Source organism: Oncorhynchus mykiss, chromosome 10, assembly GCF_057628025.1.
Source record: "Oncorhynchus mykiss isolate SJ-2025 chromosome 10, ASM5762802v1, whole genome shotgun sequence".
Classification (NCBI taxonomy): Eukaryota; Metazoa; Chordata; class Actinopteri; order Salmoniformes; family Salmonidae; genus Oncorhynchus; species Oncorhynchus mykiss.
Genome location: NC_143031.1, coordinates 23,529,101 through 23,553,209, shown reverse-complemented (window position 1 = coordinate 23,553,209; position 24,109 = coordinate 23,529,101). Strand labels below are relative to the sequence as shown.

The 24,109-nt window shown below is 42.8% G+C and overlaps 2 protein-coding genes across 3 annotated transcripts in view; one reads left to right on the top strand and one right to left on the bottom strand.

The window, feature by feature from the left end:
• The window catches only part of jam3b (junctional adhesion molecule 3b), a 50,238-nt gene extending 38,973 nt beyond the window's left edge, over positions 1-11,265 (top strand). Inside the window, exons 2-9 of the mRNA XM_021617819.3 lie at positions 5,309-5,377; positions 5,527-5,640; positions 5,864-6,016; positions 6,748-6,950; positions 7,951-8,050; positions 8,582-8,711; positions 8,929-8,983; positions 9,062-11,265. Coding sequence (XP_021473494.1) covers positions 5,309-5,377; positions 5,527-5,640; positions 5,864-6,016; positions 6,748-6,950; positions 7,951-8,050; positions 8,582-8,711; positions 8,929-8,983; positions 9,062-9,097 — 860 coding nt within the window. The 3' untranslated portion in view covers positions 9,098-11,265. The remainder of the gene's footprint in view (positions 1-5,308; positions 5,378-5,526; positions 5,641-5,863; positions 6,017-6,747; positions 6,951-7,950; positions 8,051-8,581; positions 8,712-8,928; positions 8,984-9,061) is intronic.
• Positions 10,269-24,109, bottom strand: part of ncapd3 (non-SMC condensin II complex, subunit D3) — a 33,173-nt gene continuing 19,332 nt past the window's right edge. Inside the window, exons 21-35 of one of the 2 annotated variants that reach the window (XR_016483623.1) lie at positions 23,994-24,108; positions 23,688-23,783; positions 23,187-23,425; positions 22,820-22,899; positions 21,115-22,706; positions 20,709-20,842; positions 20,360-20,565; positions 19,911-20,021; positions 17,837-17,998; positions 17,372-17,487; positions 13,525-13,613; positions 13,362-13,409; positions 11,678-11,740; positions 11,534-11,588; positions 10,269-11,447 (exon numbers count right to left, since the gene is read on the bottom strand). Coding sequence is in view for 1 of the 2 variants with exons in the window: in XM_036989926.2 (XP_036845821.1) it covers positions 11,375-11,447; positions 11,534-11,588; positions 11,678-11,740; positions 13,362-13,409; positions 13,525-13,613; positions 17,372-17,487; positions 17,837-17,998; positions 19,911-20,021; positions 20,360-20,565; positions 20,709-20,842; positions 22,569-22,706; positions 22,820-22,899; positions 23,187-23,425; positions 23,688-23,783; positions 23,994-24,108 (1,725 nt within the window). In the remaining variant the exon portion in view is untranslated. The remainder of the gene's footprint in view (positions 11,448-11,533; positions 11,589-11,677; positions 11,741-13,361; positions 13,410-13,524; positions 13,614-17,371; positions 17,488-17,836; positions 17,999-19,910; positions 20,022-20,359; positions 20,566-20,708; positions 20,843-21,114; positions 22,707-22,819; positions 22,900-23,186; positions 23,426-23,687; positions 23,784-23,993; position 24,109) is intronic. The other variant, XM_036989926.2, reaches the window with a different exon arrangement.

The window sequence follows — 24,109 nt, the reverse complement described above, 5'->3', positions numbered from 1 at the left end:
TGTAAATATTTGTATGAACATAACAAGATTCAACAACTGAGACATAAACTGAACAAGTTCCACAGATATGTCACTAACAGAAATGAAATAATGTGTCCTTAAACAAAGGGGGGGGGGGGTCAAAATAACAGTCAGTATCTGGTGCGGCCACCAGCTGCATTAAGTACTGCAGTGCATTTCCTCCTCATGGACTACACCAGATTTGCCGGTTCTTGCTGTGAGATGTTACCCCACTCTTCCACCAAGGCACCTGCAAGTTCCTGGAAATTTCTGGGGGGAATGACCCTATCCCTCACCCTCTGATCCAACAGGTCCCAGACGTGCTCAATGGAATTGAGATCCGGGCTCGTCACTGGCCATGGCAGAACACTGACATTCCTGTCTTGCAGGAAATCACGCACAGAACAAGCAGTATGGCTGGTGGCATTGTCATGCTGGAGGGTCATGTCAGGATTAGCCGGCAGGAAGGGTACCACATGAGGTAGGAGGATGTCTTCCCTGTAACGCACAGAGTTGAGATTGCCTGCAATGACAACAAGCTCAGTCTGATGATACTGTGACACACCGCCCCAGGCCATGACCGACCATCCACCTGCAAATTGATCTCGCTCCAGAGAACAGGCCTCGGTGTAACACTCATTCCTTCGATGATAAACGCGAATCCGACCATCACCCCTGGTGAGACAAAACCGCGACTCGTCAGTGAAGAGCACTTTTTGCCAGTCCTGTCTGGTCCAGCGACGGTGGTGGGTTTGTGCCCATAGGCGATGTTGTGATGTCTGGTGAGGACCTGCCTTACAACAGGCCTACAAGCCCTCAGTCCAGCCTCTCAGCCTATTGCGGACAGTCTGAGCACTGATTGAGGGATTGTGCATTCCTGGTGTAACTCAGGCAGTTGTTGTTGCCATCCTGTACCTATCCCTCAGGTGTGATGTTCGGATGTACCCGATCCTGTGCAGGTGTTGTTACACGTGGTCTGCCACTGCAAGGACGATCAGCTGTCCATCCTGTCTCCCTGTAGCGCTGCCTTAGGCATCTCACAGTATGGACATTGCAATTTATTGCCCTGGCCACATCTGCAGTCCTCATGCCTCCTTGCAGCATGCGTAAGGTATGTTCACGCAGATGAGCAGGGACCCTGGGCATCTTTCTTTTGGTGTTTTTCAGAGTCAGTAGAAATGCCTCTTTAGTGTCCTAAGTTTTCATAACTGTGACCTTAATTGCCTACCGTCTGTAAGCTGTTAGTGTCTTAATGACCATTCCACAGGTGCATGTTCATTGAACAAGCATGGGAAACAGTGTTTAAACCCTTTACAATGAAGATCTGTGAAGTTATTTGGATTTTTACTAATTATCGTTGAAAGACAGGGTCCTGAAAAAGGGACATTTTTTTTTCCTGAGTTTGTATAGTGTCAAGAAAAAGTATGTGAACCATTTGGAAATACCTGGATTTCTGCATAAATTGGTCAAAAATGTGATTTGATCTTCATCTAGGTCACAACAACAGACAAACACAGTCTGCTTAAAGTAATAACACACAAACAATTATACGTTCACAATGCAGGGTGGAGAAAGTATGTGAACCCTTGGATTTAATAACTGGTTGACCCTCCTTTGGCAGCAATAACCTCAACCAAGCATTTTCTGTAGTTGCGGCTCAGACCTGCACAAATGTCAGGAGGAATTTTGGACCATTCCTCTTTACAAAACTGTTTCAGTTCAGCAATATTCTTGGGATGTCTGGTGTGAAGTTCTCTCTTGAGGTCATGCCACAGCATCTTAATCGGGTTCAGGTCAGGACTCTGACTGGGCCACTCCAGAAGGCGTATTTTCTTCTGTTGAAGCCATTCTGTTGTTGATTTACTTCTGTGTTTTGGGTCGTTCTACTGTTGCGTCACCCAACTTCTGTTGAGCTTAAATTGGCGGTCAGATAGCCTAACATTCTCCCGCAAAAATTCTTGATAAACTTGGGAATTAATTTTTCCGTAGATGATAGCAAGCTGTTCAGGCCCTGAGGCAGCAAAGCAGCCCCAAACCATGATGCTCCCTCCACCATACTTTACAGTTGAGATGAGGTTTTGATGTTGGTGTGCTGTGCCTTTTTTCTCCACACAATGTTGTGTGTTCCTTCCAAACAACTAAACTGAAGTTTCATCTGCCCACAGAATATTTTGCCAGTAGCGCTGTGGAACATCCAGGTGCACTTTTGCGAACTTCAGACATGCATCAGTTTTCTTTTGGACAGCAGTGGCTTCTTCCGTTGTGTCCTCTCATGAACACCATTCTTGTTTAGTGTTTTACGTATCGTAGACTCGTCAACAGAGATGTTAGCATGTTCCAGAGATTTCTATAAGTCTTTAGCTGATACTAGGATTCTTATTAACCTCATTGAGCATTCTGAACCGTGCTCTTGCAGTCATCTTTGTTGGACAGCCACTCCTAGGGAGAGTAGCAACAATGCAGAACTTTCTACATTTATAGACAATTTGTCTTACAGTGGACTGATGAACATCAAGGCTTTTAGAGATACTTTTGTAACCCTTTCCAGCTTTATGCAAGTCAACAATTCTTAATCTTCTGAGATATCTTTTGATCGAGGCATGGTTCACATCAGGCAATGCTTCTTGAATAGCAAACTCAAATTTGTGTTTTTTATAGGGCAAGGCAGCTCTAACCAACATCTCCAGCCTCGTCTCATTGATTGGACTCCAGGTTAGCTGACTTCTGACTCCAATTAGCTTTTGGAGAAGTCATTAGACTAGGGGTTCACATGCTTTTTCCAACCTAGTGTGAATGTTTAAATGATGTATTCAATAAAGACAAGAAAAATACAATAATTTGTGTGTTATTAAGTTTAAGCACACTATGTGTGTCTATTGTTGTGACTTAGATGAAGATCAGATCAAATTTGATGACCAATTTATGCAGAAATCCAGGTAATTCCAAAGGGTTCACATAGTTTTTCTTGCCACTGTATATACATATATAAATGTAGAACTTTTTACTCTCAGGGCCTAACTTGTGTTGTCTTTGTTTAACTAGAACTGTATGAAATGGATCACATCTCGAGAGACAAAACCCAAAATATTGCTATTAAAGATTCATAGCAATTAACATTAGCAATGGGGGAACATTAAAGCTTTGAAGGCCTACACTAAAGAGTTACTTATAGTCCTTCCTTTCCATCACTCCCACTCCTGAACTTTACATTTCATTAAATGTTTCATCTTATATTAAGTTAAGCGGGTGAATATTCGCCTTTTTCAGCCCGTGGGACAATGTATGCCTGTTGTTTAAACTGACGACATAAGGTAAACAAGCTGTGGTCTAGTAACGATCTCAGAGACCTTAGGATAAGCAGCTTACCCAGTCTGCTTTAGAGGGCGACCCCAAACAGCTCCCACACCCATGCGTGCTTTGGATAGTTAGCAGGGAACTGGTATGAGACTGACATTGACTTAGCAGGACCAAGGTGATGGGGACAGGAAATACACCTACTAATGCCTGGGTGTGAGGAGAGTTTCCTGGGGAAAGGTCTACCAAAGGATCTGTAACCTTATGCTTTCAGACAGACTTGTCTCTTCAGGTCGCAGACTCGCCTTATTGTGTGAAAGAACTGTGTGTTGTCTTGCTAATTAATTGTGTCAGCAGAGTCCCGGTGAACTCAGCCGGTAAAAGGCTCTAAATGTGCTCCTGTCTTTTTAATGGACAGGGGCACTTAGGCCTCTTTCTTTAGACAGGGATGGGGAGCTGGGACGCAATGGGGCGCCAAGCCGGGTTACTGGATCAGTAAGGTTCCTGGAGGTAACCACTTAATGAAAACGCCAACAGAGTTGGTTATTGGTTTCAGTCAGGTGAAGTAGCCACTGGCCTCAGTCAAAGTGTGTCACCAGGAGAAACAATCTAATATAGTGGAACAGTAAAGTTAGGGGTTGGCAGTGGGGAGTGGCACACAATGCAGGAAATAAAAAGGGATAGTTCACACAGATCACACATTGGTTTCCTTACCCTGTAAGCAGTCTATGGACAAGGTATGACAGAAATCAATTATTTGGTTTAGTTTCTCTAGCACTGTTTTGTGGCACAAGTCACATTCAAGTCATGGTACCGATATTAGCATATTTGGTGCATCATGTCCAAATCATCCGAAAACATCTAAAATTGATAGTAAAGCTCCACAAAGTCACTTACAAATGATTTGAATACGATGTGTGAAAAATGCTAATATCGGTACCATGTCCTGAATGGAATTTGGAAACAGTGGCAGGGAAACTAAACTAAAGCATGGATTGCTGGCATACCTTGTCCATAGATTGCTTACTAGGGTCGGGACAATACCAGTATCGCGATACTCGTTAGTATCGTGGCAAGGAAACAAAACACGAAGCAGATTGAACTTTTTTGAAAAACAGCCCTAATGTTGAAAACAAGCATTATGTTGTCATCCAGAGTCACATGTATTTATTTTCCAAGCTATAGCACACAATATTATTCATATAGGAGGTTTTTAACAGACCAAAGAGTAAGGTCTGCTTCATGTTTGCATTTTTTTCCATGGAAAAAATATAGCAATACTGGTATCGGTTAAGGAAACCAATATGTCAATTTGTAATTTGGGTGAACTATCCCTAGTAGGACATTCATTCACACTGACATGCAGTTCACTCAAGCTAACTGACCAAGCCTCTGTGACCCTGACCAGCAGCTACTTGAGCCTAAGCATCATCTGAGTCTCAGGGAGACTATTCATGGTTGTGTGACTGGGTTGGTATGCATGTGTGGAGGAATGGCCTGTCGGGATGATTCAGCAGTGCCCACTCCCATGGCCCATTACTGCCACATGGGCACTCGCGTCAGGCCCAGAGAGGGAGAGAGAGAGATGGGCCGGGCAGGCTGCTAGGCTGCCACTGGCATGGGAGAGCTCGCGCCGAGAAGGGCATGCGCCTCCCTGCACAATTACTCACAGTGCGTAGAAACTGTGCCCCCCCTTAAGTCCACGTCGGTTCGCCCCGCCAGACTAAAAATGGAAGGTAACAGATCCAGGCCATGGTACACTGGGAAGAATGAAGAATGCGTCTGGGTGGGGTGGTAGACTGGGAGTGAGGGGATTGATGTTAATTTAGTTTCTGGAATTTTGGATGAGCTAACTGGTTAGAAACAACCTTAATGGGGGCGTAACAGCGAGCTCACCAACCATAGCCCGGCAAACAGGCACAGCTCGCACGTAGTTTGTGAGATCATCAGTGTGATGGCAAAGTTCGTGTGACTGTGAGACTTATGTTTCTTCCTCCTCTTTCCTGTTTTGCAGGTTACTTCAACGTGTTGGCAGTGATTCTGAAAACAACTAATGATGCGCCGTGGGCCAACGAGTTTGAATGTAAGAGCCAAAAGAGATGTCGTAATGAATACACCGATGTGCTTGACTTTGACTTGACACTAAAGAACCACAACCACCAAACAACATCAATCCTTTGGTTCTTCATTTTGAAAGCCTTGCATCTAATTTCCTCTCTTCTCGTCTGGTAGCTATCGAATTGTCCTGTTTGATAGAGTCCATCTCCACAAACGACCCCAGAATCGAATGGAAGAAAATTAAGGATGGGGAGCCCAGTTATGTCTACTTTGAGAAGAAGATCTCAGGTAACAGACTCAATTGAGTGCTTTGTCAATGTCATCTTCACTAATATCAATATCAAAGTGACACAAAGGGACAAAAAAAAGATCTGATCATCTTACAGAAACAAATAATTCCTGCTTTACAAACAGCAGTTCTGACTAATAAGGGAATGACATTCTGTTTTATACTCATCAATTATGTCTGTATTAAATCAGCGGGAACTTAGTGTTTTTTTTTCTCCTGCAGGAGATTTGGAGGGCAGAGCAAGGATCAGAGAGCCTGCAACATTAGTGATAACCAATGCCACAAGATCAGACTCAGCCAGTTATCGTTGCGAAGTCACCGCCCCAATTGACCAGAAAACCTTTGATGAGATTTTGATCAACCTTGTCATAAGAGGTAGGTATATCAGCCACTTCAACTCACATCTACTCAACACACCACTAGCTTTTTGCACCATAATCACAGTATTAGTTGTATTACCAAAGTAAACTGTGGTATAATATTGAAGCCAGAACAAATTTAAGACTTTACACCAACACAAAGATACATCACCCTGTGGCTATGACTGAAATGGCATGTTTGGGGAAGGAAGAATTGCCACTACCTAGCTGAAATTGCATGTTTGCCAAGTCATTTGCGATGCAGTTCTTTAATGCATCTCATAATTTCACTGCCAAAATATTTGCTCTTAGTCTTAAACCTTGTTGCTTTTGGAAGTTATGCTTCATAACATACAAAACACAATGAACATACTCATTGTCCCTACAAACAGCCTCAGAGGTTACTACTTTCAATGCTGTAAGCTGAAACTTGTTTGTAGGTCAGGCCAACTCTTTGGCACACGTATGAGGATGCGTTGTGACTGGCCTGTCCCTGCCGCAAAGGCGTGTTCTGGGCTATATAGGGAAACCTCTGAAACTGCATCCCCGCTAAATAGCATCGCTAAAGATGGAAAGTGCCGTGTGTTTAGTTGACAGGGTTTGGCACGGGGCAAAAGACGCGTACCCATTCTCAGAGGTCATTCATTGGCCTAGTAACTATAACCGAATGTGTATCATGGGTTGTGCTGATTTGACACGTTCAGATGCTGAATGTTGCCATTGCTGAATATGTGTTTGTGTCCACAGTGAAGCCAGTGGTGCCGAAATGTGCTGTCCCCAAATCGGTGCCTGTGGGGAAGGCGGCGGAGCTCCGCTGCGTGGAGGATGAAGGTTTCCCCAAGTCTCAATACCAGTGGTTCCGCAACAAGGAGGAGATCCCCGATGACCCCAAGACCAGCCCCAAGTTCTTCAACTCCTCCTACATGCTCAACGCCGAAACTGGAACCCTGGTAAGTGTGTGTTTTTGTGTGAGGACTGGGAGGGAAGGGGACTCTAGGGCAGGGTGAGGCTGTGGGGGTAGGTGTGGATATTTTGGGGAAACAGTTGATGGTGCACAGGGGATTGAGGCATGAGGGGAATTTGCAGTCCTCGTTGGCACATTCCTGAACTCCCTCTCCCCTGCTCAGCCAGACACAGTCAATGGCTCGCCCCCAGGCTCTCCACTCAACCTTCACACTAGCCTCTAAAGGTTGGCCTGGCTGTCACTGACATACTTCCAGGGAGTCACACCCTATTACATGCTACACCGGCCCCTTTTACTTGAAGACCACCAGTTTACGTTGCCATGAATCTGCGTTTCGTATCCAACTAACCAAAAGCCAACTAACTATCAACAGGACTAGAATTAGATGACAAGACATCATTAGCCTGGGTTCAAATGTGATGGGAGACAGCATACGAAAACTGAAGGGATATCTGTTGAACATCAAAGCTCATCACAACTAATTTTGGTGACAGTTCCACCTAATCCCAATTGGACCTCGTTATAAACTGGCACTTTACCACATGCAGTAAAATATATTGGCACACTTGCAGGATTTACTATTTCTTCGAAAATAAGTTGACATTTGAAAAACTGTATGTTTTTACATGTGCATTTGTTTGATTTACAACTGCATAGGACCAAAACAACGAATAATTTAAACTAAAATGTTTCACTACAAAGTCCAAAAATAGCATGGACAACAGTTTTCTAAATTCTAATTAATTTGGTTGGAGGCAATGATTTGCATTTACTGTGTAATTTCTCAACTGTGGTGAGTTTGCAGGTGCCTACAGGTTAAACATAGCCAGTCAACCAGTTTTTAAAAGAAAAAACTGAACATTCTGAACACTGCACTCCATTGTACCATTGTAAAGTGCCACGGGTGCCAATATATTTTACAGCATCTGTACATACACCAGAACAAAAGGACACCGGTTATACTGTTGTTGGGTTTTCCTCTTCAGAAATTCAGTGCTGTCAGAAAGGACGACTCAGGAGAGTACTTCTGCCGAGCAAAGAACGACGCGGGTCACTCAGAATGTGGACCGCAGACGATGGAAGTCTGTAAGTCTGTTTGACAGCTGACACAGTTGTATACAAGTTACACAACACACTAGGGTTGGGCGGTATCTAGATTTTCATACCGTTTCTGTACCATACTGGGGTATACGGTATTAATGAATTTTCACACACAGGGGGTGACATAAATAAAAACAAGCACAAAACAATTTAGTCAACAGGGATCTTGATCCAGGAGGGGATTGAATGTCTCTGCTGTAACCAAGAAGCTTGATCTTGACATCTAACCATTAGCAAGTTAGCAAACCAAATGCATAGCTGGAGCCCTGAGCTGGATATAATTTATTTGACACATCTTATATTTCATATAGTTTACTTAACTTAGTTATAAGCAATGGGTTAAAAACAGTATTGAAAATCACACTGTCGGTATTTCTAAATACCCCAGTATACAGTATATCGCCCAAACCTACATGTTGAAGCATGTTATTCCAGTAGTCCGGTATTTCCTTCATAAAGAGCCAGTTGAAGATACCTCAACATAAATTCTTCATTCTTCCTGTTGTTTCTCCCCAGATAACATCAATATTGCCGGGATCATCCTGGGAGTGCTGGTGGTGGTGGTGGTGCTATTGTGTATAACAGTGGGCATCTGCTGTGCGTACAAGCGAGGCTACTTCGTCAGCCAGAAACAGACAGGAAACAAGTGAGTGAGACTTCCTCTTGAGCGGCGCGGCAATGGGTCATGGCTCATTGAGGTTTAACATTTGCTGATTTAGACCTTATGAACAGCCTTGACTTCACAACTTGACCTGGTCAACTCACAGCATTTGGTTTTATAACATGCATGGAACAATTCTTACTAGAAATGTGTTTTTGCAACAACAAATGTCTTCTGATCATGTCTCCATTGTGTCTGACAGTTACAAAGCCCCAGCGAAAGGAGACGGAGTGGACTACGTCAGGACAGAGGACGAGGTGCGTAAAGAAAAAAACGAAATATTTTAAAAAAGGCAGTCCAACTTTTTCTTACTTGCTCTTCCCTTTTTATTCTAGGGCGACTTCCGACACAAATCTTCATTTGTCATCTGAAGACGAAGGGCATGGAAGGGAAAGGTGTGATACTTTGGACTGAACTCACTAAGTGTGAGATGACCAGTGAGCTGCCACAGTATGTGCCTTGAGCTCTCTGCACGTCTGAAACAATTCAAGTTTGCCAAAGGTGACAAGTTTTCACAAATCTATATAGAACTATTAACCATCGTTACAGACACATAAGTATTGAAACCTGCTTGTTGACCTTTTTATCACCAAACAACTTATTTTTGCTAAATTATGGAGATTTTTATGTTAAAGTTATAGCATGTTTCAATAAGGTTAACACTATCTGCTGGGGAAAAGCATTTATGTAAGATGTTCTGCCAGGAGGGGAAAAACATCTAGTTAAGCTCTGAAGAAAATCTAACATGACATATTTCTACTTTAAACATGTGCTTCAAACCTTTGTCATTTATATAACTTTTTTTTTTTCTATCAGCAAAATTTGTCAGACTATTTTTGATGGAATATATTTTGAAATGCCTATAGATAAAGGTTTACTTTTTTAAATATTTGTAAAATACTAGCATACTTTTTTATTTGGTTGTGGGAAAAATAAGTTTCAACCACTCAGAATTCAGCTGTAAAATTTTCACCTTTCCTACCCTCCTCCCTCCCCCACCCACCAAATCACTAAATGACTTGTTTTACCATAAAGGTTTGGTTCTAGAACAGTCTTACATATTTTATTTAAGGTTGGGATTTCCATGTTAATATTGAAAGTGAAATGTTGTTTGTAGATAGTGTCTTGGACAGTAAAAGGCTTCAATGAGTACCAGCCAAAAGCTGGGAAATACTGTATACAATCAGTGCTGCATATCCTTGATTTAGGTGTCCTTCTTTAAGTGTCCTTCTATGCTTGAGTTTATCTTGTATATATTGAATATATTGTCCAGTTTTTTGTTGTTGCTGTATGTCGGGAATACATTGAGTATTTGTAATACAGGGTTTATGTTGGTTAAAAATTGTATATAGATAACTGTTTGTGTGTGTGCCCCCAAGGAGGCAATATGAAACTCTTCCCATGGTTTGAAAAATACATGGTCATGGTAGAGACGATCTGCCTAATGTTTGCACATAGGACATTTTACACTGAACAATCTTCTCTACACCAGGCAAAAAAACATAGCATTTCAAATTCAAGTAAATGACCTAAGATGTTGTATTTGTCATTTTCCCAAATGAATTTATATCCAAGAGTTACAAAACATTACAAGATAGAGTAATTGCTAGGTGAAACCAATTAATGCAGATGCAAAACATTTTTTACAAAACAGGTACTTAAGGTTTTCATTTGTACTTTGATAAAGCTCATTCCTCTTAAGTGCCTTCTGCCATTACAACAGTAGATCAGCTTTATGCCATCTAACACATTTTAACATTTTATTTTAAAGGTATTTCTCAATCACAATACTGCAAAATGCACAAAAACCTGAATTGCATGTTTAATACTCTACGAACGGCGTTTGAGAGGAATGATGACATTAAGAATAATGGAACATTTTCCCACCCAAATCATTTTTACATATCTGCTTCGTTCTGTAAATAGATTATTTTATTTTAGCATTGTTTTAAAGGATTACACTTTTTCCATTGGAGTAGAAATAGAGATGTATTATGCAATAGTGCCTAAATAGTGGGAATTCTTTTTGGTAGAGTAAAGACAAATAAGAAAATATACACAAAGTTTGTTAGCGGATTAAATAGATGGAGAAACACTAAAGCATGACGCCTACATTTACCATAAAGGCCAGAAAACACTGGCAACTTCCAAGGCATTGAAAATAAGATATTTTTATAATTAAACAGCCCTCTTCAAAACCGGCAATATGTAGTTTTAAATACACAGTGAAAGAAATTACAATACATGTTCTATGGTTGGGGCTAGCTAAGCCAAATACTGACTGCCAATCACGCTTTTCCTCCAATCCAAGGTTGATGAGGTTCCAGCTATCCAGTATTGATAATCTGCCTCTAATTTCTCCAATACTTGAGGTTGGCGTTGAAATCATGTGAAGGTTCAAGCGTTTACACGTTTATTTGATTGAGAACATGATTTTTCTGAACCAAACTAATGTAACGCCCATCTCGGGCCTGGTACAAATCCTCTGAGAATTCTTGAACCGTATGTTAATGATTAATAAAACTCACTTCTAATATTCTGACATGGGTGCTGGATTTTCATTTACAAAAATAAAGAAAATATCAATACAATTTTACATGGGACATCAAGTGTGTTCAGTATAGACAGAAGAGAACATGAAGAAATAGCTACTGATGTATTTGTCTCGTTCTTTTTTGATTGAGTGGGGACTGCACGTTCCATTGCCTTGGCACTGGAGTTCTGAAAACACAAGAAATGAATTAGGTGAAACATTCCGACCATTATATGGTTTAAAGCTTACTTTGATCAAAAAAATAAGTACTTACTGCTGATCAGGTGAGATCAATTGAAGGACACGTCCTTCTTCTCCAGTCTTTGACCCTATGAAGAAGAAAAAACTAGTCAGACCAAACATCAGTGTCATCTTGTGGTGAAATGGCATCTGTCTAAAAGGTCAAAATATTGCATACCTGTTCTCCGGTCACTGAAGATGGCGCTAACTCCTTCCCCGAATGTAACTTCATTTATGTTACCTGAGGAACATGTAATAGGGATATTATGTTGGGCAATTAAATTGTTGATATTTAATGTAAAGCATAAGGTTAGTAGTTTGGTTAAAGGGCAATTCCACCACTTTTCAACCCCATCTTCAGCACCAAACCAGTGTCTACATACTTTTGTATATGTAGTGTATGTGGATTCGGCTATTTCAGCCACACCCGTTGCTGACAGGTGTATAAAATAGAGCACACAGTCATGCAATCTACATAGACAAACATTGGCAGTGGAATGGCCTTACTGAAGAGCTCAATGACTTTCAACGCGGCACAGTCATAGGATGCCACCTTTCCAACAAGTCCGTTTGTCATATTTCTGCCCTGCTAGAGCTGCCCCAGTCAACTGTAAGTGCTGATATTGTGAAGTGGAAATGTCTAGGAGCAACAACGGCTCAGCCGCGAAATGGCAGGCCACACAAGCTCACAGAAGGAGACCGCCAAGTGCTGATTCACATAGCTTATAAAAATAGTCTGTTCTCGGTTGCAACGCTCACTACAGAGTTCCAATCTGCCCCTGAAAGCAAATTCAGCACAATAACTGTTTGTCGGGAGCTTCATGAAATGGGTTTCTATGGCCGAGCAGCCGCACATAAGCCTAATATCACCATGCGCAATGCCAAGCATCGGCTGAAGTGGTGTAAAGCTAGCTGCCATTGGACTCTAGAGCAGTGGAAATGCGTTCTCTGAAGTGAAGAATCACGCTTCACTATCTGGCATACTTTGGTCATATAGTGTGTGAAAACAGTACATTACAATGATCTGTGGTAAAAAAATTAAAAAAAGTTAAGGTTGTAAGAAAATTATCCTGTGACACAGGGTAGGATTAAAAGTTAAAAGAAACAATGATTTTCAAAGCCTGCAACGGGTTTCTAGCCCAAAGGAGGGTATTTTATTTTTCCCCACGTCACTGCCAATCTAATAGTGTATCAAAATCACATTTTACATAAGTTGACACTGGTATTTCATTGGATACAATGAAAATGAGGTTGAAAAGTGGTGTAGTTCCCTTTTGAGGTTAGGGTTAAGTGTAGGGTTTGGCATAAGGTTAGCAGTATGGTTAAGGTTAGTTTTAAAAACAGATTTTAAGAAGATGGTAGAATGTCCAGCTTTGCCAATTGATGAATGACTTCAGTGAGTGGGAAATGACCACCTCGGGACAACGGTTTTTTGTGTTGGGGTTTATCATGGGGCTGCCAGCCATCGACTTGTGGCCCAAAAGCAGGTATTTTTGCTCTACATGAAGAAGCTTTCATTGAGTCAGTAAATTATTGACAGTACCTGAAAACACTACCCACAGTGATATTCAGAAGGCTCCTTCCCCAACCACAAGGTTTCTTAAGACCCCAAGTACAAAGCTCTCCAATGAGGGAACTCTAGCAGGATCAGCATTATTGGGCACAATGGATGGTAACCACTGAATGATCAATGCATATAGAGATTGAATGTCTAGAGCAGTGTGATCCATGCAGTTCCACATGATACTCCTCATTCAATGTTAGCTGCTCTTGGGACATGCACACAGCCTATACACTTGGCATGCGGGAGGGTGTCTGACTCCTGAAGGAGGAGGATTCAGATCCGGGTTTGTCCAACTTACCCTGCGGGGTGCTTATAGCTCGATCGCAGACGCCTCCTTTCGGCTTCACTGTAATAGTGGAACACAAGAAAAAGGAAAGAAATCTATCAAAAATGGAATCACATCAAGTCGGAGTTGGCTATTTCCATCTAGTCAGCGGTGTGGTCATGAAAGGCGGCCATACCTGATCCATCCAGAGGTGTGAAGTTTCTGTCGCCGGTCACCATGACCCAGCTCCTGTGTGGCCCGCTCCTCTGCTTCGCTGGCTGACGCCTGGGGTTCGAGCACAACACCCAGAGATACAAGCTTAATTACACTCTCCCATTCCACATAGCAGCCAGGTGTGCCCATGGTGGTGGTTGTAATAGAATGTTGTTGTAGGTGTAGCTGAAGTGACAATGGGAGTAATGTGTCTAGTGCCAGATCAAAAGGCGCAGTGCAGTCAAAAACATGTGTTTTATATACAGTTTTACATACACATTTCCAGACTAGGAGTCTGGCATAATACTGTGAAAATTATGATTTTGAAATCACCTGAAGTTTCTGCCTGTTTTGGTGGGATGGAGTTTTGGCCTGCCTAGTGACATCATCAGGTAGTAAATTAGTTAATTAACAAATAAGAGTTCCAAACCTCTGCCAATAACAGCTAGTTCATGTTTCCCCTCCCCACTTAGACTCTTACTAGCTAAACTCTTGCTTAAGAAATTGCTCTTTGCTAAAAATCTATTTTGTTTTCAATTAAAATGGTTGAAAAACATCACAGTAATGTACTTAAATTGTTACCCAGAAATGATCGATCTATCTATATATATATATATATATATATATAAATAAATAAAAAGGCTGCATTGGACCGAAGATTATTAGGCATTTAATAGCGCCATTTGAGATTGCTCAATCTGGGACTGGAATGTGTCCACCCCACCTTGTAGTACAGAGGATTCAAGGTGACGTAAAATGGGTGTAATATTTTCACACCAAGTATAAGTAGACTTAAGGCGGTAGGTAGGTACAGTGCATTCGGAAAGTATTCAGAACTTCTCCTTTTCCACATTTTGTTACGTTACAGCCTTGTTCTAAAATGGATTAAATTGCCCCGCCCTCCCCCAGGAAATCTACACAACACACACAAAAAAAAAAAAATAGGTTTAGAAATTATTAGCAAATGTATTAAAATTAAACTGAAATTACAGTTACATAAGTACTCAGTACTTTGTTTAAGCACCTTTGGCAGCGATTACAGCCTTGAGCTTTCTTGGGTATGACGTTACAAGCTTGGCACACCTGTATTTGGTGAGTTCCTCCCATTCTTCTCCGTAGATCCTCTCACGCGCTGTCAGGTTGGATAGGGAGCGTCGCTGCACAGCTATTTCAAAGTCTCTCTAGAGATGTTAGATTGGGTTCAAGTCCGGGCTCTGGCTAGGCCACTGAAGGACATTCAGAGACTTGTTCCGAAGCCACTCCTCCATTCCCGACTGTGTGCTTAGGGTCATTATCTTGTTGGAAGGTGAACCTTCGCCCAAGTCTGGGGTCCTGAGAGCTCTGGAACAGGTTTTCATCAAGGATTTCTGTACTTTGCTCCACTCATCTTTTCCTTGATCCTGACTAGTCTCCCAGTCCCAGTCCCTGACACTGAAAAACATACCCACAGCATGATGCTGCCACCATGCTTTTACCATGGGGATGGTGCCAGGTTTCCTCCAGACGTGATGCTTGGCATTCAGGCCAGAGTGTTCAATCTTGGTTTCATCAGACCAGAAAAATCGTTTCTCATGGTCTGAGGTGCCTTTTGGCAAACTCCAACTGGGCTGTCATGTGTCTTACTGAAGAGTGGCTTTCGTCTGGCCACTACCATAAAGGCCTGATTAAGGGAGTGCTTCAGAGATGGGAGAATCTTCCAGAAAAACGACCATCTCCACAAAAGGAACTCTGAAGCTCTGTCAAAGAGACCAACAGGTTCCTGGTCACCTTCTTGACCAAGGCCCTTATCCCTTGATTGCTCAGTTCGGCCGGGCGGCCAGCTCTGGGAAGTGACTTGGTGGTTCCAGACCACTTTTCGCTACCATTCCCCAGATCTGTGCCTCGCCACAATCCTGTCTTGGAGCTCTACGGAAAATTCCTTCGACCTCATGGCTTGGATTTGCGCTGACATGCACTGTCAACTGTTGGACCTTATATAGACAGGTGTGTGCCTTTCCAAATCATGTCCAATCTATTGAATTTACTCCAATCAAGTTGTAGAAACATCTCAAGGATGATCAATGGAAACAGGATGCACCTGAGCTCAATTTTGAGTCTCATAGCAAAGGGTCTGAATACTTACGTAAATAATTTAACACATTTGCAAAATAATTCTTAAAACCTGTTCTCGTTTTGTCATTATGGGGTATTATGTAGATTGATGAGGGAAAAATGGAATTTAATACAATGTAGAATAAGGCTACCGTTGCAAAACATGGAATAAGTCAAGGTCTGAATAGTTTCCAAATGCACTGAATGTACAGTATAGGTAGGTAGCAGGGTTTCCGTTAGCCGGTAATTGCTGGCTTTTGGCCAACAAAATAAATCATGCACCCCGACTGTTGCATGCTGCCTTACGTGCCTGCCCCTACTGGTGAGGAGAGAGCGTGCGAGAGAGGCGCGCTTTGGGCTACTGTTGATTGCAAAGATGGAGGCCTTTTTAATTTAAGTAAAATGAAAAAGTTAGAGTATGCCAGGGTTTGCGTTAGGCAGTAACAGCAGTCTTTCACAGATGGAGCCTTTGAGTGTAAAATCTGTCTGACAGTGCAAGAGTTTCAAGACAATTGTGAACTATGAAAAATCGAGGTCAAATAATGACTTCAGTGATCTTCAGGTCGGAGATCTAGAAAGAGGCCCGAGTTGGATGTTTTTTGCTTGTTTTTCCCCGCCAGTTGTCTTGAACGCACTGAAGTTGGAAGTCAGTTCCCAACTGCGTTCCCAGTTGTTTTGAACACGGCATCAAAAGGCAACGGAAGGCAGGCTTTATCAGCGCGTCACACAGCACTTTGCAATGAGCCGAAGTCAGTATGCATTTTGAAAACATATACTTAATTGTTTGAAACCTGAACATTTTAGTACACATGACGCATGTCTTACCTTGCTTCAAGGTAGCCCATTAGATCACCTCCCTTTCTAAATTTTTAACAGATCATTTCATTGGTCACATGAAACCACTAGCATGTGCAGTGCCCTTTTGCATTATGGAATGAACATTCACGCGTAGCCTGCTGCGCTTATAATGTGAAGAAATAGTTAATCAACTAAACATTTTGAGCTGTTGCATCAGACTCATGTAGCCTAGGCCTACTCGTTGTATGAATTTGGGATCCATCGTCTCAGAGTCCAGAGTCTGTTTGGAATAGGCCATGTCTTTCTCATAAACTTAAACTTTTAAACTATAGTAGATTGACATAGGCTAGTGATTTTGCTGTTTGTTACTGGTCTTGTTGGCTGAGGAAAAGTAAATGTGGACAGTTATAACATGTTCAAAGCACACAACAGAATTCGGAAAGGACCGCACATCGTTGCATCCACAACTTGCATGTTCTAGTAATATCAATGACCATATTCTAAATGTGATTTAGAATAGAACACCCTAATCAGGTTACGCACCCAATGCATATGGATCAGGTACATTTATCAAATGTCCGGTAATTGAAAATGTTGCTGGTCAAAATGTCCAGCTCCACAATTTCCTAACGGAAACCCTGTAGTATGCCTATAGTAAAGAGAGATGTCATTCATATGGCAAAATATTTAGCTCGTCTATTCTCAGCGCGCCTCTCAAGGGTGCTGTTGGAGAGACGCATCTCTGCAGCACTCCCAACATTCCATCAAAAACATAATCAAATGCGCCTCCCGAGTGGCGCAGCGGTCTAAGGCACTGCATTGCAGTGTTGCGTCATCACTACAGCCTGGGGTTCGATCTTCGATAAATAACAATTTTCCTAACAGAAATCCTAGTAGGTAGGTATGAAAACATTGTGCTTATATGCAGCTAAGAGCTGTACCTGTCTGACTGGGAAAGTCTTTGGGTGAGCAGGTGGCTGGGGCCGACGGGCTGGGGCGTGGCAAAGCCCGTTTGGAGGAGCCTGTGGGCAGGGGCAGGGGCAGGGGAGCCCAGGATCTGAGAGACAGGGAGGGGGACAATTATGAGAGTATGTATGGGATGTAGCCTGTAGACATTTAGACAATTGACATTGAGTCAGACATTTCTTCATATTCTCTATTTTACAGCCAGATATAGTAACTTTTAGAATTAATTTCCACTTAAATAGAATTTTCACCTACTGACATCAATGCAAGTGAGATTGACTTAAGTGGAAGTTAGGCATCAAGGGGCAATTACTTCATTGCCAGCAGGGCTCCTGATGGATTGCTATTCAGGCTGTTCGCAGCAAAGAGTAATGGCTGTAAGAAAGTACACCTATCTAAAAAAGACAAGACCTCCCTCCATTACTAGGCCTAGTGCTCACCGGCGTGCCCCCAGAGGCAGCATCCCCTCCCAGGGAGCAGTGGGCCATCTGGGCTTCCATCTCCTTCTCATACATCTTCAGGTTGTACTCCATTTCTACCGCCAGCTGCTCGTCCGCTGCAAAGAACTCCTTCACCTCACTGCGGTAGTCCTGCATGGTCAGCTAGACAGCAGGGAGAAGTGTTATATCCCCTTAGGAGTTGGCCTTAGGAACAGATCTAGGATCAGACTAGCTTGAGACCCAAGAGCCATTGGGTTTCATTACAGCACAGCCAATGTGCCAACAGCCCCGACACCCTGTCTAACCCTTAATAATCAGTGTGCAATATGCTTTTGGAAACTTCAGAAACTTCATATCCACACCCAAAATAAATTTTACAAATACAGAAGATCCACTTACTGTGGGCTTCTTTAACACAGTTTTCCACGAGGTGTTTTGCGTTGCATATAAGGATGCACATTTTAGTAAATTTGGCTGAGGACTAACAGACCCTCATTAACCGGTCAACAAAATTGTTTCCAAACAGTAAAATGACGTGATCAACAGGAAATACTATGCATGCATACATACACGGGTGGGATGTTTTTCATCAAGATGGAACAATAGAAAGCCTATCATCTTAAAGTCGAAAAGCTATTATTGAACACGCAACTGCAATTAGCGGAAAAACACTGGTCAAAACAGCGCACTTAATGCGAGCGGTTCCATATGTGACAGATGAAAATCCGTTAGAAACAACTAGGATGGGTTGCTAATATAACTACGATTGTGCCTTTAGCTTCTGGACAATGAAAGAAACTTGTTATGAAAGCCAATGTCTGTCTTCTCTAGTTTACAACAGCCCTGTGACCGGCCTCTGCTTCACCATGGCTTTATGGTAGGCGGGAGCAAATTGTTAGGTACTGCACCAGAGTCCCTCTCTGAAGTTGAAGAGCTACAGATGGTACTCTCCTCGGTGGCCTGTGTTTGCATGCTTGCTAACTGCTAGCACAGGCAGACTCCTGTGTCAGCTCCTTTCAATGTTTGCTGCAAACTTTTGGGGTTAGCGTCGCATTCAGAGGCAATAGTGGTTGGGCATGTTTTTCCTATACTGATTGTTTGAAGTAAAGTAAAATGTTCAGGTTTCAAACAATGATACTGCCTCAAATTCACATTGCAAAGTGATGGGTGATGCACTGATAGCATGCCTACCATTGACTATCGCCTATGCACTCGAATGGGAGGCGTGCTTTAACTTCGAGTTGAAAGAAGAAAATTGTAGCTCTTTAAAATCATGGCCATCAAAACAGTTAACAATTCTAAATGCAATTCCACGTTATTTGTTGCGTAATGACTGGGCTTATAAAAGAACATGTCGCTCCAGTACCAGCTTTTTGAGGAGCTGCTCTTGCCCTGTGACCAGCAGCAATAAGCTATTCCGCTCCTCAAACTAGGCTCTGTATGCGTGATAAATAAGATGCATGACGACTACCCAAAATACACGCATTTAATTCCACTCAATTATGCTAATTAACCTATAGATGAATAAGCATGACCAGTCATGTGTCTTTTCAGTAGCTTACCGATTAACATCCCTAGTTGCACATTTACCTGAACTATGACACTTCCTGAGCTAATGGAAACTCCACCGAGAACACAAAACATTGGCTCAAAGTGGTGTTTGACAAAAAAAAAAAACTCTGGAAATCTGTATTTGCAAAGTTATTTTTGGATAATTATTAAGTTGAGTGTTCAAGGTTTCCAAAACTGTTTTGAAAAACAAAGAAAATGTTTCCAAATAAGTGTTTCAAACTTGACCAAATCACCTCAGCTAATCAAAAGGAACATTGAATGACTCCAATGTAGCGTTGGAATCAGAAGAGCCCTACTCCACTGTATTCACTATCCTGGTGGATAGAAACATTGTTATGGGATACATTTTGAACTGCAAACCATGCTCAGTCCTAAGTTCTTGCTTTTAATGTATTTTCAAAATTTCTAGGTTGTTTTAATATATTTTACATTTTTCTAATTTCGCTATCATACATTATGCTTGACAATGGATGACGATGGCCGTGTTCCCTCTCTGCCTTACCTGGAGGTAGCCCATGAGGTCCTTCAGGACTGGCGAGCGCTTCTGTTCCAGCATGCTCTTAAGATTAATGATGATGGGAATCATGCTCTCGATGAACACTTTCTTCTGGACCTGTGGGTGGATGGATGAACAGAGGTTTGTTAGTTAGCCGTTGGCCCCCTCTAGTGGCTTGGAACACAACATTTGTTGGTTTAAGTAGTGCTGGACAAATACATGTTTATTGTAAGTCACTTTGGATATAAATGACTGCTAAATAGTAATACTTTCATTACTACTACTTGTTTTAGAATACAACATTGTGTGTCCTATTAAGACGTGTTGCATGTAAAATAATTAAAGAAAGCTTAAATTGCAACCAAATCCAAGTCCTGGCACCCCTTTTCATTATACTAAAATTGTCATAATTTATTATTACTACTACCGCCACCATTATTCAAAGCTCAACATACCTGTGAGACCACCTTCTTCTGAGCCACCTGCATGACGGCCTTGGCCATGGCCATCTGCTCATCCTCCTGCGGCTCGTCACCACCAGCCCCCGCCGCTTCGCTCAGTGCCGACAGCTTGATCTCCTTGAGGCTGAGGATACCAAATGTCTCAGCCAGCACTGCCGCCCCGTCACCGTCCAGAGGCAGCTCCCCGTCCACGAAGCACGCTGAAGGGAATGGGGTGGAGGCAGAGAGACAGCGAAAGAGCAGGTGTGAGAGACAAAAGGTGCATACATTCGAAAAGCACTCACCAATACATATTTGAAGAGTACATGTCATTTCAATGTAGCCGTTTTCTTGGAGCGCTTACCGAGGATGTTCTGGCTGATCTTGATGGTGATGTTAAAGCGCTGGGCGTCTGTGAAGTGCACCAGCAGGAACCTATAAATCGTGAACCTCCTCTCTTTGTTCTGGGCTCCTTTAAGGGAGAACTTAGCCTTCTCACTGGGGGACAAACATACATTTACTAGTGTTTCCCAACCTGTCATTGACTAGGGACTGGCAAACTACATAATTGCTATCGAATAGAATGACACCCTTAAGTCCATTGTAACACATGGCACACATTTCCAATTCGCACAATTGCTCAAATAGAATTGCCGGTTCAAAAGTCTAGCTAGTTCACAATTACACTACAACAGCAAAGAACAAATCCCATACTACTCATCCACGGATTAGAATTTTTTTACTGTGAAAATATATTGTGACCATCTCACCATCGGAATAGCTGATCAGCAATATCTCAGAGTGCAAGTTCAGAATCACCAAATTAGAATAGTCCTCATCATCCTTGTAAACTCAGCAAAAAAAAAGATCTTCATTGTAAAGGGTTTAAACAGTTTCCCATGCCTGTTCAGTGAACCATAAACAATTAAATGAACATGCACCTGTGGAACGGTCGTTAAGACACTAACAGCTTACAGACAGTAGGCAAGGACACTAAAGAGGCCTTTCTACTGACTGAAAAACACCAAAAGAAAGATGCCAAGGGCAATAAATTGCAATGTCCGTACAGAGATGCCTAAGACAGCGCTACAGGGAGACAGGATGGACAGCTGATCGTCCTCGCAGTGGCAGACCACGTGTAACACTGGCACAGGATCGGTACATCCGAACATCACACCTGCGGGACAGGAAAAGGATGGCAACAACTGCCCGAGTTACACCAGGAACGCACAATCTCTCCATCAGTGCTCAGATTCTCAGCCTATTGTGAACAGAGGCTGGACTGAGGGCTTGTAGGCCTGTTGTAAGGCAGGTCCTCACCAGACATCACCGGCAACAACGTCACCTATGGGCACAAACCCACCATCGCTGGACCAGACAGGACTGGCAAAAAGTGCTTTCACTGACGAGTCGTGGTTTTGTCTCACCAGGGGAGATGGTCGGATTCGCGTTTATCGCCGAAGGAATGAGCGTTACACCGAGGCCTGTTCTCTGGAACGGGATCAGTTCGGAGGTGGAGGGTCCGTCATGGTCTGGGGCGGTATGTCACAGAATCATCGGACTGAGCTTGATGTCATTGCAGGCAATCTCAACGCTGTGCTTTACAGGGAAGACATCCTCCTCCCTCATGTGGTATCCTTCCTGCCAGCTCATCCTTACATGACCCTCCAGCGTGACAATGCCACCAGCCATACTGCTCGTTCTATGCGTGATTTCCTGCAAGACAGGAATGTCAGTGTTCTGTCATGGCCAGCGAAGAGCACGGATTTCAATCCCATTAACACGTCTGGGACCTGTTGGATCAGAGGGTGAGGGCTAGGGCCATTCCTCCCAGAAATGTCCAGGAACTTGCAGGTGCCTTGGTGGAAGAGTTGGGTAACATCTCACAGCAAGAACTGGCAAATATGGTGCAGTCCATGAGGAGGAAATGCACTGCAGTACTTAAAGCAGCTGGTGGCCACACCAGATACTGACTGTTACTTTTGATTTTGACCAACTTTGTTGAGGGACACATTATTCCATTTCTGTTAGTCACTTCTGTGGAACTTGTTCAGTTTGTGTCTCAGTTGTTGAATCCTGTTATGTTCCTAAAAATATTTACACGTTAAGTTTGCTGAAAATAAACAGTTAATTGAGAGGACGTTTCTTTTTTTTGCTGAGTTCAGAAAGCAATTGGTAGCTAATATAAAACTACTTTTAGCCAAAAATAGGAGCATAATTGTACCTGGCCGCTTGAGGGAATTTGTTGTAGGTCTTGTGTTTCTCATAGGAGTTGAAGTGGAAGATGCACTCAATGAAGTGCTGTGAGAACATCACTGGGTTCTTCTTGAGCAGGAGGTGAACCAGGCAGTACTCACAAAGACTGGAATGGAAATAACTGATTAATTTACTAGTTCCCTCAGTTATGTTAATTTTTTGCCTTTTGTATTGAGTGCATTGGAACTGGTGACAGTGTACATAATGATCACCACTTACCTAGCAATGGTAGGGTCAGAATCCACCAGCACTGCAATGAAACGGAAGAACAGCGAGCCCTTCCATTTGACAAACTCTTCCTACAAACAGCAACAGAAACAATTCTTTATCCTCCTCCTGACAGTGACAGGTTTATTGGAAAAAACATTTACATTGTGGCTTTAGCAAGCTGAATTCAGGAAAAACAAGTATATATAATTCCAGGATTACAGCGACTGAGAATAACACTTAAGAGGGCATAGTCGTTTAAGAAGATTGATACATTTTAAATCAATCAAGCCATAGTAACACTTAATTTTCTGTCAGTTTATTGTCCTCTGGCCACAACCGGTACAGCAGAGGGCACTGTATTGTTTCTGAGTCCTACCTGCAGCAGGTTAGTGAGCATGGTGAGGGTCTGCTTGCGGATGAGCGGCTCCTTATCGCGGAGACAGGCCGACACGTTGGGAACGTAGCGGTCAACCATGTTGGTGTAGCGCACGCACAGGTCACACATAACCACAACCACGTTGCTACGCACCGCCAACTCGCTGCACAATTCCAGTTCGCGGGCGAACGCCGGCAGGTATTTGCGGGTCAGCTCCTCGTGCTGCAGGCACAGCTTACCTGGAGGGAGACAGGAGGGGTGGAGAGTTCGCGATCCAGTAATTTTTGGAGCAGAGTGCTTATGGTATGCTACTCTTCCTGGGGTCCAGCAAAATTAAGGCAGTTATACAATTCTAAAAACATTGTGTGTGTGCACTCAGGCCCCAACTCCACTACCATATATCTATAGCACAATGGTGTAGGGGCTAGGGGTTGTTTCTGGACAGTGTCTCAGCCAAAAATACATTCATTTCCAGGAAGGTGGTCTGAGGTGAGGTCATACCTAGAGTGATGACAGCATGAGCCCGGACACTGCTGGGCATGGAGGAAGCCTTAAACTGAGACAGAGGCTGGGAGCAGGCCAGTTCCTCTGACCCCTCTGTTAGAACACGAAACACACAAAACATGTATAGTAGAAAAAAAACATTTGACATAGCTGTGAATGGACCAGAAGAACAATGCATAAGACTGATGAATTGAATGTGACCAAAGATACTGAACAGCTGATTTTACAAAAAGGTTTTTCCTTCCTGTAGCACTTAAGGGCTCCATAACATTCTAATATTCTCTGAATAATGTATTAAAATACCTGACTGTTGTTCCACACTGGAGGTGAGGACAGACTGGACCAGGAGCACAATGCGCTTGCCCACTTTGGAGGGACAATGCAGCGACGCCACGCCTAGTGTGTACAGGTGCTTTACC